Source organism: Melospiza melodia, chromosome 3, assembly GCF_035770615.1.
Source record: "Melospiza melodia melodia isolate bMelMel2 chromosome 3, bMelMel2.pri, whole genome shotgun sequence".
Lineage (NCBI taxonomy): Eukaryota > Metazoa > Chordata > Aves > Passeriformes > Passerellidae > Melospiza > Melospiza melodia.
The window spans coordinates 102,387,927-102,407,463 of record NC_086196.1 but is presented as its reverse complement, the minus strand read 5'-3'; the positions used below and the strand labels follow the sequence as shown (position 1 = coordinate 102,407,463).

Genomic DNA, 19,537 nt, shown 5'->3' with positions numbered 1-19,537 from the left:
TTTAGGACAGCATCTGGGACTGATAGGGGTAGATGTGTTAGAAATGCAGTAATGTGTAATTGGTGTGACTAGCTGGTACAAAGATGTAAAGCCAAGGCAGATAACAAGAGACTCTGAAAGAACAGCCATCGGGTACTCTTGCTGAAGAGCTGCAAAGTCCTGGTGTAGTCTCTTACAGGAACTTAAAGAACCACTGCTACCCAGAAGAAGCCAAATACAAACCCAGAAGTCTCTGGTAATGCTGGAGTATCTGGGACAGAGAGATGAAACACTGCAGTGATCGCAGAACAGAGAACAGCCCTATTTGTGCAGGGTCCCAGCACTAGAACTTCCTTTCTTTATAGAGATTTTTTCACATGAAGAAGTCTGATGCAGACTTGGCAGCAGATGCATTGTAGAAGAGCAACTGTGAGAAACTGGAGGCAAACCAAGCCACAGCTGGGTGCTTGTAGCCACCCGTGGCTTTTTTCAGGCACAGGGAAGAAGTTGTTGGAGTCACCTGTGCCTCAGCAGGTGACCTTCCTACCTGGCTGATGTTGTCACAGGGAGTGCCTTTGAAACCTAAATTCTTGTTGGCAGGCTTGGAGCAGCTGTGGCCAGCCAGGAGAGCCATGAGAAGTTTTCTTCCATGGCTTTGTAAGTGGCCACCAAAATCTCCAGCCTCTGCTGTCAGAGGTCAGCGGCATCTCCAGGCGTCCGCAGGTGGAGGAGCTGGTGCACGGGTGGGAGGTCACTTTATGCTCTCCAACCAAAAGCCTTGGGAAATCCCAGCCATTTATGCAGCTCTGGTGACTGCAAGGAGCCACTCCTGAGGCTCAGCAACTCATGGTGACCCACCTGGGTAGGTGCAGGTCAGGTGGGGAGCCCAAGGAGTCGGGGCAAAGTTGAGCTCTCAGCCTCTCCCCAGATGCCTGACGAAGGCAGACGTGGGACTGCCAGAGCTGGGTGAGTCATAACAACCTCCAGAAGGAAAAGGGTGAGCAAAAGGGAGGGAGGACAGCGTGTTTATACCTTGGGATCACAGGCGTGTTGGGAGTAGTCTTGGCTCTGGTGTGCTGCTAAAGGAGCTCCTTTTATTGGAGCATTTGGAGCCCTCTGGAGACAACGCAGCCTCCAGCATGGAGACTGTCTTTAGAATTTGCCCATATCAGTACAGTGGTATCTTTTTCCCAAAAGTTAAGAAGGAATAACTGTGCACTGTATTTTTAAAGCCAGGCCCACCTCCAAACCCATTAGATAGCTCTGAAAGCTTTAGAGCATGTCCATATCCTGAAAGTTGTAGGCAATGTATAAAATAAATACTTCACTCATGGTGTGTAGCTGGTAAAATGAATATAACACTGCATACTGAAAAAACTCAACGCCCCCATGTAAGAGGAGACAGAACACTAGTTAACATACAGATTTCCAGAAAGAGAAGGAAAGAATAAAATTAAGAAAGAAGAAAACAAACCATGTCAGCCCAGTTATATACAAATGTCTGGGTTGAATGTAATGTGGAACTTCAATGTCAAACTCACACCAGATTTACTAAAAACATTCCTACAGACAGTAGGCATAGAAAATAAAAAGAAGTCTATATAATACACATTTATATACTCACTGGGAACAAACAACTGTTTTTTTTTCTTTTCTATCAAGAATGCACAAAGAAAAATATCAGAAACAAATGCTTTTTGAATCTTTGCAGAAGAGCTGTTTCTTTTTAATTTCATATCCCTTGCAAGGCGGTGTGCAGGTTCACCAGCAAGGGAAGTGCTGGAAAAAAAATCCCAATTATCAGAACTATTGTTTCTGTCATAGTGAAGTTCAAGGTTTTAATCAGCTTCAGAAGAAGGGCACTCTCAAAAGATCTTCCCAGGGTTTTTGATTACAGGCTAGTTTTGATTTGCTTACAGAAATCTGCAAAGATCATGTCAGTTTTTTAAAAGTTCTGTTAACTACCTGCAACTGTTAATTTGCTGTGTTTTCGTTGCTGTATTTCTCTTTCCTCCCCATTCAGCAAGCAAGGCTGCCTTTGCACAGATGATTTAATTTGAAAATGGTTGTGCTAGTGTGGGTTGAAAGCTTGCAAACTGTCTGTGTTTCTGGAGATTTCATTGTGTCTATGCCGTGTCCTCTGAGCTTCCAGGTTTTTCTTAGTTTTTAGTGTGTTAATGTTTTATTGTGTTTACAGTCATGATGCAGACAACAACTGCAGTTGTCAGAAAGGTTCAGAATATCAAACATACATTTTGAAACCATTCACAGCTCACCTGTGGGAGCAGCTCTGCGTTGGTGGTCTGTCAGCAGGGCCGGGAACAGGCGGGTTGCACCCTGCTCCCTGCTCTGGAGATTGGTCAGGGAAAGCTTCACAAGATGGGTCTTCTTCATCTGACTGCCCCAGAAGTTCTGTTAAGATGGATGAAGATATGATATCACACTTACTTCATCTGAAAGTTCTAACCAAGCTGCCAGCTGTTTGCCTTTGATGCCCATATGGACAGGGGCGTCCTCTCTTGCAGGGGAACAAACTGAATGGAAACCCACATGCTTCCACAGCTTTCACCCTCAGCTTTTCCCTTGAAAAGGAGGCCAAGTAGCCAATGACCAGCACCAAGAAACAGAGCCAAGAGGTTTTGAAACACACAGACAGAGTGTGTATTGGCTGTAGATAGCAAGGAGGAAATGCATTCTCTACATTGTCAACTACAGAAGGTCCAGCTGGCTGCCAAAGGCTGCTGCATGAGCCATAGGGATCAAAGTCTTATCAACTGGACTAGCTCCCCAGAGGAGTATGTGTAACTCCTTCCTTTAAAAATAAAGACTTCCCTTAGCTTTGTTTTAAAATATTTTCGTTCACAATTAAGGCCTGAAGTCTTCAGTAGGTGAAGCATGAGCATCCAATTCACAAGTTCCAGTTTGAGCCCTGTGGTAATAGAAATTCTTCAAAAATATCTGAACCACTTAAAAATATAAAGAAGGAATTGCATATTCTAGGTGTGAGACATAAAATAAATAAATAAAAAAATTAATCAAACCGCAGGCTAGCAGAGTTGGGATTAAGGAAAAAAATCCTGTTACAGATAAAGACTTTAAAAGATTTTTCTCAAAATCATAAGACCCTTTTGCATTTTTTCCTCCTCTAATCCTGTTCTTCTCCCCTTGTTCTCTGCCTTCTTGGATCCTGTATAAGCTGATCTGCAGGATACCCGTGGTGGCACCGTGGGCAGTGGGAGGATGTAACAGCCTGGCGAGGGTTGCCACGCTGTTGGGTTTACATTTCGTCTGGAGACCCAGAACGCTCGCTGGCTTAGGAGGGCAAATCTGCTGGTAAGCCTTTCTGAACCTCTGAGTCTTAAAAATCCAATGCCGTGGGAGTGCTGTGGACTATTTCTACTCTTCATGCCACCTAAATACCACTGGCATCTGTGGTGGGAGGGAGGGTGAAGTGTGGCAAGGTTTGGCTTTCCCAGGTAGCTCATGTCTGTCTGTGCTGCTGGTTCCCACATTTTCAACCATTCCCCAATGTGGAGAATGGTTGAATATGGCCAACTCGGTTGAAGGCAGCACACCTCAAGCATGCACACCACACTACAATAAATAAAGGTGCTAAACCAGCACTGGTGCAATTTCTCCTCCATCTTGAAAAAAAGAATCCAAAGAGAAAAAAAATCAGAGGAGAAAACAAGTGTATGGGCAATGCTTAACTCCCAGAAACTCAAATCCAGGGCTAGTAAGGGAGGTTTCTCTGGAGCTGTCTTCTTGGAGCCTTGCAGAATGAGAAGCCAAATGAATGAGAGGTACAGTATTGAGAACTTATAAATGTTTCTGAGAAGCTGCTTTTCATATACCTGAAGAGCTCTGGGAAAGGGCTTAAACAGAATTCCTGTTGATGGGGGAAAAAACATAATTAGACAAAATCCACTACAGGTCTTGTGGCACAAACTTTGACAGCCTCTGGTCTGGACCACAAGTCCCACTGCAGGGCTCCCACCTGGAATTTGCAAAATGTCAAAGCTCAGATGTACAGTCTGTACATTACAGCATCTGTAATTAATTTTTATTTTCTCCTTTTTTATTTTTCCACTTAGTAACAACCAAGGCCTACATAATTTACCCCCTCAAAGCTACCAACTTTCACCAATATATGATGTCCATGACTTCTCGAGCCACTGCTCCTGGGGGTGGGGACACACCAGAGCATAAAACCCTGAGAGATGCTGAAAGAGGAGTGTGTATTGAGAAAGGAAACATATCAGAACTGGGTCAGCTTTTTCTTGATCTCTTTCCATCACACTGTTGGTCTGTATTTTCTTGTCTCTGCTGAGAACCATTGCTGAGTAAATCCCAGTCCTCACACCAACCACTTCAGTGTAACTCATGCATGTGCTCCAGGTGGTACCCAGCAGCTTTTTAATGTGGAGTGGGCTACAATTTGGATTTATAGAGTCCTTGGGTGCCTTATTTCTAATATATGAATGCTATGAGCAGTTAATTACAGCATGGCCAGAGACTGATATTTTGTGCTGTGGGTGTAGCCCAGCTACACCTTGTTAAATAATGCTACTGGATTCATGGAAACCTCATGGAAAACAGAGCAGTCTGTCATCTGCAAGCACAAAACCAGGGGAAGAACAGGGTTCTTACCCACAGGAGTGCAAATAGATTTCTCTGCACTTTCATATCTAAAATAAATATCTGATATGTTAAAATAGTTATGAGCATTGAACCCTTTGTGGTCTGGGGATACAGCTGCAGTGTGGATGTCAGGAGTGGTTCAAAACCACAAAACCAGATATGAGCTATAGAGTAAAGAAATAAATATTTTTGTTGTGGGACATGGACTCTGCTACCTGTGAGAAGTGCTAAAGCAGGAAAAACAAATGCACAAGGAACACTGTTTAAACAACACAGCCCTTCCCAAACTAGAGGCAACATATCCCACTTTGAATTAGAAAGGGAAGGATTTTGGCAACAATGCCACAGAGATGAGGGCTCTGGCTAGGATTTGGTGCTTGATAGAGACTTGACTTTGTGCTAACATTGGAGAGATCATAAGTTTCACCTAAGATTTTGTATTCAGGCAATCCGAGATATTCCTTTGCCTTCTGGCACAATAAACTCTTGCTGTTTAAATTCTAAACTGCTATTTGCTAAACATGTTACGATCTGGGGATTTCAATCTGAATTTGAATTTCAAAAATTTGAGCGTTGGTATTGTGCTAATGTTGTGGTTTCATCATGAAAGTAATTTACCAGATGCAAGAATATGAAACTTTCGTGCTAAAATCTTTAAAAAAAATCCTATTTGTCGTGATCAATATTGGGATAGCATTGTATATACCCAAACATACAATGACCCAATGCATATTCTACATTTCCAAAATTAAGTGGTAATTGCTATTGCTACATCCCATACCTGTCTGAAAGAGCCAAATATCTTTCTTTACAAGTCCACTGAAAGTTCTCCTATGCTTTAATGAGCAAGATGCTCTCTGGGTAATGCACGCAGGTGATGAGATATCACGCCTTGCCTGCCCACACATCTGTCATTATTTAAACATATCTATTCTCTTTTGAATCTGTGTCTGCAAATCAGAAGCTGTTTCCATTCTCCAGGATCCTGCACTGGACTTCCAGGGATAAAAACACATTTCAAAACGTGCAAATCTGCGGTAAAACGTAAATCTCCTTTTAATATTGTTTGCAAAATTGACAGCTCTACTTAACAGCAGCCATTAAATTATTTACAAAGTAGCAGCTGCTCTTGTAGCAGCCTTTTTTGGGCGTGAAAAATAAACTAGTTGATAAGTGAGAGATAAGCCATTTGACTTCCTCTTTGTGTGCCTGGCATGGTGTGCAGAGCCAATTCTGTACAATCTGATGTTTACAGAGCAATCCTCGTGTACGACCTCCTTAGGCAACAGGGACACAAGAAGCCTTTAAAACGCTGAAGCAAGCATTTAATCAGAACTCTTCATGCTGATCTCTGAAAAATTCAATAAGTTCAAAAAAATGTAACTCTTTCTAAAGATAAAATATCACTTTTTTGCTTCAGGAATTGCAAATATATCCCAATGAACTCCCAGTGAACCACACAGACTTCAGCCACACTGCTGTTTCACTAAAAAAAAAGGAGGTAAATAATGTTTTTCTGAGAGAAACTAATCAAGGGTCTGAAGAAATGCAAATTCAAGTTAATTCAAGACAGTGCTATAAAACTGTAGACTTTACTAACAATCACACTTTCTTTCTCTTAGGCATTTAAACAAAATTAAATTTTTTACTTGAACACCTAATTTTATGTAAATAGATTAGTATTTTCTCTTATTATGTGAAAACCTTTTTGTAATTAAGTATTTATTTTTTACCTGTTGAAAACAAGCTGTCATGATTTTATGACACTTTGGAGATTTTTTTAAAAGCAGATAACTGCTGCAGAAGGCATGAGATTGAGCATAATTTCACACATTATCAAGTTATGAGAACTTAATTCTATCCCAGGTTTTCTCAAACTACATAAAGCTATTTCTAAAATCACTGCATAAAATTCTTCTGGCATCAAAATCACTGGGAACTTCCATTGCTGATTTGAGTGTGGTCAGCTCTTTTTTTTGGCTACAATTGTTCTCCCAAAAAACATCTTTCTAAATAAACTTATTCTAATAAAATTGTTTTGTTTCAACAAATTCCTGCAGGGAAACCACAGAGCTTTGTTTGTGAGTGTGGAAAAATGTAACTCTAAACTTCTTCACTTTTTCTGGGCTAGTTTTCCATGGATTTTTATTTTCATTATTATTTTTGTGTTGTTTTGTTAATTCCCAAGGCTGACATGTTTGCATTTGACAAATACAAATTGTTGAAATATTGGTTTTGTAGTACTTCTAAAATGCATTGAGAACAGCTGTTACTGTTTAGAGAGATGGATAAGATTATTCCTGAAATTAAATCTCAATATCTCCCAGTTCTGTTGTTTAACAATTTGATGCCTGAGAAGATAAGGCACTTCAATCACTACCAGTAGAATCAATCCTTAATAGTAGCATAACATGTCATTATTTCACTACTTGTGTAGTAGAGGTATTAGCAGCAGTAAAAATGTTTGAGTGGGTGTGCCAGGAAATTTAGGAATTAATATAAAAGTTATGTGATAAAACTACAGAAGAAGGTAACATTTATAAACAACAGCTTTGTTTTCTTGCTTTTTTGGTAGTGTAGACAGTTACACTTTACTTAGCAGCTTTCTGCAGCTTGTTGTGAAATCTGGTTTTAAAACTTTCTGCAAATGGAAATGCTGAGTCTTTACTAGCATTGGTTGAGATTTCCATCTCTACTACTCCTTTGCTCTGCTAGAATCATACATAAAATTAAGCTAACCGCTACACAGCCTGAATAGTTAATTTTATATCTCCCTGGAGCCTAAGTAATCAGTTCCTTAGGAACTACCCCAGCAGTGCCAATATTAATTAATTAAAAAAAAAAAAAAAGAGAAAGGTGTAAAAGGTGTGTCTTACAGGGTGATTCAGATGTGGTAGTACCAAGCTGTAGTGAGTTTCCAGCTGGAAGGGACTGAACAACCAAGAATTTGCCTCAATTCCAGCCCGTCTCACTTCAAAGGCTTGCCTGGTGTCTCAGCAATAGAGATGCTGCACCTCTAGATGTTATCAGGTTTCCCAGCCCGTGTGAAGTTTGCTGGGCAATCCCGGCAGTGGGTGAGCGACTCTCCCCTCCCCGTGGATGCCTGTGAACCAGCTGGAGTGCCAGGATGAGCAACCTACAGCTGCTACTGCTCAGCAATTACAGCAGGGATGACAATCCTGGAGACTAGGCAATGTCTTTGTTTGGTAAGTGATGCTTTAGACATGGTCTTTATTTTCCATTTTTTCTTTTTTCCTTTTCCTTTTTTTTTTTTTTTTTGTGTTTTAAATTTTAGGATGACTGTCTAGAAATAGCTGTTCTAAAACAAATCTGTGGAAGAGCTGCTGGCGAGCACAGACGTTGCCATTGTTTGGGGTGAAGGCTGCAGCAGTGGAAATGTGGGCGCATGCTCCCGAGCATCCCAGCGAAAGCGCTCAGGGAAGATCTCATTATTCACAAGTGATGCTCCAGAGGCTCCACAGAGGCAGGAGCGCCTCTGGCATTGCAAGCCCCAACCCACAACGGGCAGAGCCGGCAGTGCCGAACCTGCGTGTTCCTTCAGCTGCTCTCCGGGCGTGGGGCGCACCCTCTGCCTGGCACTGCCAGATCAGGGACACAGCTGCTCCACAGCTCCTGCCCTTCAGGCAGCCGGAGCAGGGAGAAGTGCCGGCCAGACCGGAGGCCGGTAGGCTCCGGGGAGAAGAAAACCATTTCAAGGGGTTAATTGAAAAAGACAAATCTGCAAACACGAGATGCAGAATGGGAGCCTGCAAATGAATGCTGCCAGCTGGAAGCTGGCCAAACTGATAAAGCAGAAAAGAAATTGAGGGTTAAATGTTTTGGATGCTGAAGGCTTGGAGTTCAAAGAGGAGCTCAAGGAAACTCCCAGCCACCGAGTCCATACAAAGAGGCTCTAGGCAAACACAAGCCTTCTGCTGGACGGCTTTATCCTAAACAGTTTCCAAAAGGCAGTGGCTCAAATGAATGGTTAAGGGATATCTTTCAGCATCTGGGAGCTCTTTTACAAGGAAAGATGATGCCCACAGGTGAGCTATGGCTGAGGGGCAAAAGGAGTTGCTTTCCACAGGGAAGAGGATGAGAAGTGCATCTGCTCACGTTGGGTTGGAAGAACAATGTGTAACTGTGGATCTATTTTCATTCCTTGGTAGAAAAGGCAGAAAGGAGCTCGTCCTGAAGGCCAGGAGTTGATGGCAAGGCTGGAGGTCACTCTGCCTTCCCAGGAGCACCAGCTCCTGTCCACATCAGGAATGGAGTGCTGATGGCAACCTATTTTCCACCAGTTACATAAAGACTGCAGGATTGAAATAGAAATTTTTGCCTAAATCCCAGGAAGAAAACACCTTGCATTTTTTTTTTCTTAATCTGGTTTCATCTGAGTGGGCTACTTCTTTCCATGTGGTGGATAGGGAGCAGGAAAGCCACCTTCTTCCACTCAGGATCAGGAAGCTGGACTCAAAACAGAGGATGGGACAACTGGTGATGCGTTTCTCTGATAGAACACTCTCTGTGCCAGCCTTTCCTCTTGTGGTTTGGTGACAAGGACCCTGCATTTCCCATACTGTCCCTCCCCTGTGCAACCAGCTGCCTTGGCACCTCAGAAACCCTTTTCTTTAAAATCACCTCCTAGTGCAAGAATTGTATTTATGGATGGGAAAGTAGTATCCACACTTTTTGAGCAGGTGCATAGCTATGCCACAGCATTGGAGCAAGGCTAGAGTTCAAGAGTTAGGTAATTGTATCTCTCTCAAAAAGGAATTGCCTCAGACCAGTTAATTTGTCAAGATAACGAACTGCAGCAATTCCCCTCATTTGGAGCTGGGCCACTAACACTGATCTGAACTGTATTTAAACTCTTGATGACAGAGACTGAAAAAGATATTGCAATACTGGAGGTACAGGTTCCTAAAGCAAAACTGCATGTACAGCTAGGGCTGAGAGGCAGCAAGGGCATGCGAGTACACATCCTGCACATCCCTTAGATATGAAGAAATTCCCTGGGGCACTGACTCTGGTGCCTGGGCAGGCAGAGTTCATCTTGAATCTTTGGGAGTGATTGAGGTCCAAAAAGGATAATGTAGTACCCATCAAGTCTCAGTTACTGCAATATGAGATAGCACAAGGAGAATTTTTACCTCCCCCCATTCCAAATAAAGAAACATACCCCAAATATACTAATTTGAAAGCTTTCTGGTAGCAGCAATAAAAACTCCTCTGAGGGCCTGATGCTGGGATTCCCAAGGCATTGTGTTCTGTCATGCATGTCAAGTATGGTTGCTGCCATAATTTTCTGTGCCACAGCAGGCATGAACAAGTTTGGAGGAGTAAAAAAGCAGAAGAAAGCTTCAGTGAAAACACAGGCTTAGGCCAATGACTGTCCCATTTCTGATGAAAGTTAAGTAGACAGCACCAGGTAAAACGAAATTACGTGTGTTCTTGTGTCAGACCTTCTCCTCTGGCTGCCAGGCATTCCTTCCTCCACAAGAGAGACATGGACCAGAATAAATCCTGTACATTGACTCAGGGAAACTGAAAGGAATCTCTGACTCCTGCCTTGCACTGGCACACCCTCTCCATGAAAATAATGGATGGAAAACTAAATTGGTCGTTAATTCTGTGACTTTGTCTGTGCCTTAAAAAGCATCAACATGAGAAATTAGACAGATTATTTCAGAATATTTCTGCTCAATAGACTACTTGGGAATGAAATTACTTCCTTTCTTATGTTATTCAGAATAATCATTCTCTACCTCTAAGTGCACTTAATTTAGAAAAGCAAAGTGGCTTTTATTTTGGAATAAGTGCATCCACAGGCAGAGTTCTTTCCAAATAGCTAATCTGGTCATTGCCACATGTAAACAATTTATGTAAACATAAATTGATGAGGATGGTAAAGAACTCATGCAGGTATGGCCTGGGACTCCTTACTCAATTTGCAAGCACTTACTTAGACATATCTTCCTCAGGGCTATTATGGTGATCAACCGACCTTACAGAGAGCTAGGTTCAATTTAAACAGCATAGTCATATGTTTGAAAAAGAAATGAGCTTTTGAAAACTGCTGTCCCCCAAGTTCCAAGTCTATTCTACTTTGGTTGATCCTCACTTTTAAATATCTGTCAAGTGGTAATCTAGGGTTTAGTAGATCTCAGAATTGCTGATTGCCCAAAGGGTTGGGTCTAAGGCTGGTAGGGGGTGGAGGTGAAGTGTGTGCAGCCTCTTCTAGAGCAAGTGAGTGGCTGCTGAAGGGTGACTCTACATTGCCTGCAGCTGCTTTCTTGGCTTTGGCTAAAGCAGACACGTTTTACTGTGTGCAGACGGCAAAGAGAGGCTTAAATGGTAAGGTGGAAAGTTTGGAAAGGACAGATATTTGCAAGGTGGGTTTTCATCTGGTGCATCCTGTTGGGTGCTTATCTCTTTTTCTTCCCAAGACTTTGCTGCTGCTCGAGTGCTCCTGGGAAGGAAAGGGCCACCTCAGACTGGAAATCATGTGTTTGCCATGGCTTAGTGTGTGTGTCCACACAGTGTGGCAGCAGCAAGAGCCATGTGGGAGATGCAAAGTGACCTAGATCAGCATTCCTAGTTCCTGCAGCCATGCTACCTGTCCTGTGCAAGTGATGTGAACCAAATACCAGTCACATTAGAGACTGACCTTGTTTTCTTGGAGAAACTCGTGTAAAAATGGATATAACAACACTCTTGACACTTACCTCACAGGATGTTGTGAAGCTTAATTAAATGTGTGCAAAAGCATTTTAAGATCCTTAGATGAAAGAAGTTTTTATAAATGCAAATTATAATAATTACGGCCAGTAACCACCATCAACTACTGAAACAATTAATTCAGGTTGCCACAGGCCATCACAACAACGTGTGCAAAGAGGAATCAGCCATTTAATGACATATATGTTGCGTGAGAACTCAAAGCCTTAAAAATACTGTAAACAAAGACGAAGAAACTAGACACTCAGGGCTTGCCTCTGAGGGTGCTGTTGGTGGAAGTTTCTTCGATTGTTTCCATCACCTCTGTGTTTGCTTTGTGATTTGTCCCCAGAAAGAGCCCACCTTAAAGATTGCATTGCTGGGATCATTTTATGTCCCTATGATTTTTAAATTTAATGTGGCAAGAAAACTGAAAATTACTGCAAACACCTTGGCTTACAAAAATTTGCAAATACCTGAATATAACTCTGGTTTTGGTTAATTCTCCCTTCACCCAGACCCCCCCTTCCCCCCAGCCCCAGCCCAGCCCACTTACAGCATGGCAGAATAGACTTTGGCTACAGGGCATTATCCAGCTGACTTTCCAAGGGGGAAAACAAAAGCCAAGCAATCAAGATGTGTCTGGCCAAATACTTAAAGGCCCAGTGCACACATTTAGTTGACAACTGACTGAAATCTGAACCATTTTGTTCAGCCTTTCTTGTTGCTTCAAAACTGATTTGGACTTAAATAGCTAAAACCTACAGGTGTTTAAATGCTCTCCCTTGTCAGCAGAGCAGCCTCATCAGATATGGTCTGAGGATGCAGTCAGACTGGAAAAGATATCCAAAGACCCCACAGGTGAATCCCAAAGAGCAGGCTAGCCCACCTGTGGCCCTCAGGCTTTATTTTGCTTGCCTTTAAAGACGAAAATTCAGAGAAGTAGGAGTTACTAAGCACCCAACTTACCAAAGCAATTAGGCTAAATGCACTGCAGCTAGAAATTTAAGCAATGCACTGAATTTAATTTGACAATTCATGGATGTAAAATTGAAAGCTTTAACAGCAGCAAATTAAATCAGCTTTCTGACCAAGTGAAAATTTCTATGCTATTGAAGTTTGAAAATTGTGAAGTACACACCTCTTAAAAGGAAGGTTTTTTTCTTTTTCTTTTAATGAAGAAAAACTTGGGACCAGTTACTTGCCTAATCCAAATAATGAAAAAATGGGAATACTACCTGTAAATAAAACCCAATTTATAAAACAGCATTGCTTTCTAACCTCTGCCAGCCTAAAGTATTTGTAGTCAGTGGGTTTCACAGAAAAAAAAATGTTATCATGCTGGAAGGTTGTGTGGACTAAACTTATTCTGACATCAAGGAGCTTAATGTGTACCAAACCTGAAAATTCTTACATGATTTTTTTCAGTCTCTTTAAAAGTACTGACTTTAGGATAGTAAGTTGGTAATGTCTCAGGTAAGTTTTCATAAAATGAGGGCCAAGTTTTTATGGGGTCTGTGTGTGTCTCTGCATAGAAAATTAGCAACACCGATGCAATGCATAGAAAACATGCTACACAGCCGGTACCAACATGTTGTTTTAAACCTGCAAACCCTCAGACTTTATGGTAATGTGTATATATGCAAACTCTGTGCTTGCACACACATACACACACACACACATATATATATATATACACACACAGAGGATATGCATAAGAGTATCCTGGAATCTGGAATCACAGAATATCCTGTTGCTAAGCTCTCTTAATGACACTTATACAGTCCTCTGCTTAATGTCTCTTGGCTAAATCCTCCAACATAAGACAAACCCTGGATGCATTTTCTAAATGCACCTCAAGGCACCAGGACATAAAAGGACTTGGGGTATGTGCATGCCTCATTTTACCCATCTCCAGAGCGCCCTGACCGACATTTTACAATTTCTGCCACACCAGAAAGGTGTGGCTGGAAAGGCACTGAAGCAGACACAGGGGCAGGTCCTCCCTGATATTTGCATCCTGTCACTCACCTGCTGCAGTGCTTTGCTGCACAGACTTGCTGATAACCACCAGCACATTCTGTGGTTTGGGTGCCCAAAGGCTTTGAGAAGCTGATGTGACCCTGTTGGCACCAAAAACCCCGATTGATGGGTTGATACTTTCCTTCCCACCCTTTCCCACTAGAAGAGACTGATTTAGAGGAAAACAGCTTTGGAAAGGGGACACACTACACTTCATGTGCCCTGTTGAGGGGGAAATGCAACATTTAAGGAACAGTGGGTTTTTCATTCCCAGGCTGTTCATTCCACTCCCTGGGAAGATCTTCTCCTGACTGATATCCCTCAATTACAGAGTGGCAGGAGTACCAGAGTGTTTTTTCTTTTTAAAACCTCAGAGAGGTAGTTTACACTATACACTGCCTCCTGCAACCACCAATACTTTCTTCCTGCCTATTTAAATAAACTGTGTCAGCAGGAGCAGCAACTGTGGACACCGCTTGGGAAGCTCAAAGCCCTGGAGGGAGCTGTGGGCAGTTCCTGGCATTGCTTGTGCTTCTGAAGGTAACCAAAGAGGAAAGTCCATGGGAAGCAATGCAAAAAACTGATGCCTCGATGCCAGGGAAGAAAAATCACCATGGTTCCTACTGGTGGCTCCTCACCATCCCATTTCATTCCCTTTCTTGCTCCTCTTTTCATTGAAGTAGACAACAGGAGTTTGGAGATTAGCTTCTGTCTCAAACAGAGGCTCACCTCTTCAGGAAAAAAAAATTCATTTTAAGGGAAGGTAATTAACCTACATTGCATTCTCTGATATCTGTTAAATACAGCATTGCTTGTCAGCCATTCCTTTTATCACTTAAAGTGCATTTTGTATCCATGGAAAGCAATTAATGCTCAATGGGAAAAATTTGCCCTTCCAAAGGCATCTTTCCACTTTCCTGCTTTGCAGCAGTGACCTTTTTCCTTTCTTATGTGCCACCACCAGTCCTTCTTGCACAGATGTGCATCACCCAGAGATGTTTATCTCTACCTGGCTATTCCTGTACCCTTATAGTCCTTCCTTACAGCCTGACTGCTCCCTCTGTCTTTTCTCTGGCTTCAGGTGGAAACCCTTCCTCATATTTTCTGGCACATTTTTGGACTGGTTTAGGCTGCAGTTGGGAACTCAGCCCATTGCAGGGAGGATCCTGGCACCAGGATACTTTCTGAACTGTAAAGAGTTGCTTGAAGCAACACTCTATAGGAACAGCGCTCAGGGTAAAGCAGGCTTAGAGCTCTTTGCTGCTTTCAGGTCTGTTTGACCAATGATTTTGCTTCAAAACCAGCAAAATTACCTTTGGGCTCACCTAAACCAGCTGAGGCAGAGTGCCATGTTAGCAGCTTGTGCCTGGCCCTTGAGGCTCCTCTTATGCCTCCCCTGGGACCCCAATGGAGCAGGGGTACAAGCAGCCACAGTGGCCAGTGCTGGGGTTTTTAAAACTGCTTGCCTAGCTGGCTTTTCATCTCTTCCCTTTGTACCACAAACATGAAGAACCTGATCTGAAACCGCATGTGAAAATAAGGATCTCTTCAATTTATATTTCTGAAGTCAAAATAGATGTGTTATATTTTCAAGCTCCCCCAACAGCACCATATAAAGGTTTAATCACTGTTATTTAAAATAATACAAAGCAAAAGTGAGTTAGGATGCCGGTAAGCCAGAGCAGAGGAGACAGCTTTCTAGGCAAGCTGAGTGGCATAAGCAGTGGGAGAACATCCTCGTGGCAGCTCTTAATATGAAAATGGTCAAGGATTACTTCACAGTCTTGCAATAGCAGATGGCTGGAGCCATTTAATCAGGCATCTTTTCTATTCCTAAAGCCTATAATTATCTGTTATAAGGACAACATCAAATTGGCACACGAGTTTTCCATTTCCCATCCCCAAATTGAAAGGGGGCACGGCTACCAAATTTTGGAAGGCTTTGCTCTCATGAAGAGACCTGCAACTGCCCAACTTGGGGAATTGTAGCAGAGATGGTACCTAAGTATTCCTGTCCTGGCTAGGATTACCCTGGGCTGTGCAGTGCATGCTCAAGAATAACCTCTCCTGTGCCATGGAGTTACTAGAAATCTGGAAGGAGGTAAAAGAAAAGCCAGCTTGCTCAGATGCTTATCACAGCAGCATGGTGCTACTTGAGATTTAATCTATCAGTATAAAGAAAAACACCACCAAATTTAAGGCATGCTCAGAACCTGTTCCCTTTCCAAGCAGAAAAGGTGAAGGCAAAGCTGAATCCCAATGATCATCTGGCACAACAGATTCCCTGGTCCTGGTGAAGACCAAGCTGGTTTAACCATTATGTTGAGATGATCAAAATCTGATTAAAAGTGAAAACATTTGCATTTTCAAACATAAGGCAAAAAAGAGGCTATCCTATGAGTATAATTAATATATTCTGAATACTGCTACTGCAGAATATTTTATAGATTACTTTTCTTCTAAAAATACTTTTTCCCCCTCTCACAAACCCTGTCTTTTATTTTAAAAATTTTAAAACTCCCATACAACCCAAACCTGTTTGCTACATTTTGGGAAGTGCCCAAAGCTTTGTTTAAAAACAATTTCAACTTCTTTATACACATTGTGTATTTTACTGTTTACTCATCCTGCATACCACTGATAGACAAAAAAAAGGTACTATTTCTGACAAAAAAAGTTCCTTTAAAACTAGTTTTAAAGTTTTTTATTCTTCTCTTTGAAATGAGTGAACTTCAAGTTGTAATTCTTAATACAGTATTTTAAACAACTTGTGAAGGACTCATCTATCAGCACCAATATTGTCAGGCCTCAACTCACACAAGTAATTTAACATTTGCACTGGGCAAAGCAGTTTACCTCCTGCTGGCCGCAAATTACTGATAATATTGACTATTTCTTTTGCCCCAAAATAAGGTGAGATCAGTGTGTGCAGAAACTCTTCTCCTGGGTTTGTAAATATTACCCTTCTTTGACAACTGCAGCACCGGGAACCTGAGACACGCTGAATGAAAAGCAAACAGACTTATCTGTTAGTAAATAATTTCAATTAGGTGATGGAAAAGCACCCGGAAATAAAATGTTTATTGCTTTGTTCGTCCTTTCCTTACCCTCGTTTCACACTGTGTTTGCCCCGAGTGGACAATGAGAAGTTTAGGAGGGGGGTGGTATCCCTGCACACCCCAGCGCAGCCTTTGTGTACCATGGTTGTTGTCACACTGACACCTAATGGCAAACACGGACGAGAGGATTACACTGATTCCCCGGGGGTGTGCTTTCACCCCATGTGGCAAAAATTACAGAAAACAAGCGAGCTTAGGAAATGGACTTCACCTGGCTGTGTGGTCAGCCAGAGGGAGGTGACAGCGAGGGGCCCTGGCATGGCATGGTGCTGAAAGGATGGGCAGCCTGCCACAGAGAGGTCACACACTCCCCAAAGGAAAGCACAACCATCCAAGGTTAAAATGAGGAGGCCAGAGTAATCCAGAGGGTTTGTGGTGGTTGTACAGGTCTAATTACATCCAGTTCTTTGCCTGCTGTCTTGGTTCTATCCCAATGAGTGGACAGCAAAACTCCCAAACACACACGGGAATAGGTTGGGGCAGCACAGTTGACAATAATACACGAAAGTAAGGCACTGACTAAAGCCTGTGCTTCCTTCATGACTGGTTGAGGAATGCTTCTGGCATGTTTTACTGTTAAAATTCTGTTTATTACAGTGATCAGTGTGGTGCTAACTCTTTCCTTACATGTCTGAGGCAATGGCAGCACAGTGAGCAGGGTGATCTGGGTTCACACCGCTCACACCCTCACAGAGGGTGCCCACACAAGCTCCATATTTGCCTTCATGAACTAAAGAGTTTGCTCTTTGGTGGCTAAAAGCAAGGGCCTAAGTTAAGCACTTTGTAGCTCTTTACTTTGACCACAGTGCATCCTAGGCAGTAAAACAAATAATTAATTGTAGCCATCATCTTGCATCTGTGTGATAAGAGTTTGTATTATTTAAGCAGAGCTGTGGTGAAATTTAGTAGCGAATTTCAAACAGGGCTTAGGACCGAGTTCCAAATCCTTCAGTCAGAGGGTGAGCTCATGTAAGGCTCTTGATGGTTCACCAGCACCTACCAAATAATGTAAAAACACATCCTGGGATTGTTCTGCAAGGTGTCTGGGATGGCCCCAGAGTTTGCTCTTCATCTGGTGTGCTTTAGATGTATTTGGAGGTCTCCAGGGGGGATTTTAGCAGCAAGACCATTATCAAGAAAAAGGACTAAATTCAGCAGAGGTAAATGAGTAACCATAGCAAGATGTAGCACAGGTTTCATTAAGAAAAAAAATATGATCTAGTTGATGTGAAACAATGTTAAATCTTTAGAAAAAAAATAGAGAAACCATGTTTAGGTTTTTAATACAAGACTACAGGAAAGAATATTGACTCCCACATTCCTTACAGGGAAATTTTTAAAACTATCAGTTAAGTGGTTAATCCATGGAATCTAATTTATGTGAGAAACCTACCCCAACTTTTTACTGATGTTGTGGTGTCCCTGGGCTGGGAGGGCAGGAGGCAGAAATGAAGTGGCTGTTGCAGCTTTGATTATCATAAAGATGATGGCAGTGTGACTGCAGTAAATGACTAATTAAAGTGAACACCATACATGCTTATAAGCTATCATTAATGATATCTTTCCATCGTATTAAAATATTTTGCCATTTCATAATATCAACATTGCAGAGATAACCAACTGCCTCACAATCTGTTTTTAAGACTGAATTTATAGTTTGAAATCTAGAACAATTCAGGACTTTTAATGTCTTGAATGCTGTGAAAAAAAATTATTGAATGGCGGGTATTATTCATGCATGAGTTGGGGAGCTGCAGAAGTTTCATGGCACTGGGATTTAAAGTAAAAAGAAGTGTCAGTGCAGACTAACTGACAGGAAGGATATTTAGGGAAAAATACTTCAAATAGCTGAAATTAAATACAGAATGTAAGTTTAGGAAAGAAAAAAGTCATTAATTCTGCATGTACTTACTGCCTTGTGCTAGGCACTGCAGATCACTTTTTCACCAATGGTTTTTCTTAAACAACTCTCTTCATTTCATCTTCTGGCCAAGTGTGACACTCCAGAAAGTGCAGGACTGAGAAGAGCAGTGGATGCAAAACTCACCCCTGGGCCCTGCTGAACTCTTCCCTATGCTTCTCACCAGCCATGTCCTGATTAGACCATCCCACTACCGAGATGGGATTTTAACAGGGAACTTGGTTTTGTTAGGCTGGAAGCACTCAACAAGTATCACCATCAGGTTATCAAACACCCTAACACCTGTGGTGGGAATTTTTCAAGGGTGAACTGTCAAGCAGTCTCTTGTGTAGGAGTCTTTGGAGGAAAACAGCCTCAACCTCCGTTTTTGCCGTCGGCAATTCCACAGTATTCCCACATAAGGACCTGTGGTGTGCCTGGGCAGTGCAGTGAAGGAGGAGGAAATAAATAAATTGTCCTTCAAAGTTCTTGATCTAACACCACATGTGCAAGGGTTCTCATATTTACAAGAGTTGTTCCTTCTGAGCACAGGGACCTTCAGCTTCCTCCTGATGCTGACTGTGCTCTGCCTGATCACTACTTCTAAAACTCACCTGCACAGGGAATACTCAGAGATAATTCTTTGGTAGGTGATTCTAAAAAACCTTAACACTGAGAGACTCCAACCCACCATTAAATTGCCACTTCGCATGAGCCCACCATCGCAGCTCTTTTCCAATCGCTCTGCTGTCACACAGCTGATGTGATGAATTACAGCCTGTCACATCACGTTACATTACGCAGAGCAAACAGGACAAAACACATACCAACTGCCATGCAAATATGTGTTTGCCAACGCTCTGCAGGGCGCAGAAGGGAGCGCACCCGGCGGGTTCCCCGTCGGAGAGCGAGAGGCTGAGGGACGGCTCCAGGGTGTGTGAGACAAACATGCCCCTGACACACCGTGAGCACACACATCCACAGCTCCCAGCCAGCTGCAGCACTTATGAAAGCACCTCCTGCTTGTGATTACTTTTTTGTTCTTTCAGGAAACAAAACAAAAACTGTTTCCCACAGCGGCTTCTGTGATGTCATGAAGCAAAATATGAGTACGTAATAATTCCCCTGGCTTGTGTTCAGATTCTGAGCTATTTTC

General features: G+C 42.4%; 1 protein-coding gene across 8 annotated transcripts in view; it reads right to left on the bottom strand.

The window, feature by feature from the left end:
- The window catches only part of WDPCP (WD repeat containing planar cell polarity effector), a 148,301-nt gene that overhangs the window by 13,459 nt on the left and 115,305 nt on the right, over positions 1–19,537 (bottom strand). For all 8 annotated transcript variants that reach the window (XM_063152336.1, XM_063152338.1, XM_063152334.1 and 5 more), the window contains one exon: positions 2,256–2,391. In XM_063152336.1, coding sequence (XP_063008406.1) covers positions 2,256–2,391 — 136 coding nt within the window. The remainder of the gene's footprint in view (positions 1–2,255; positions 2,392–19,537) is intronic.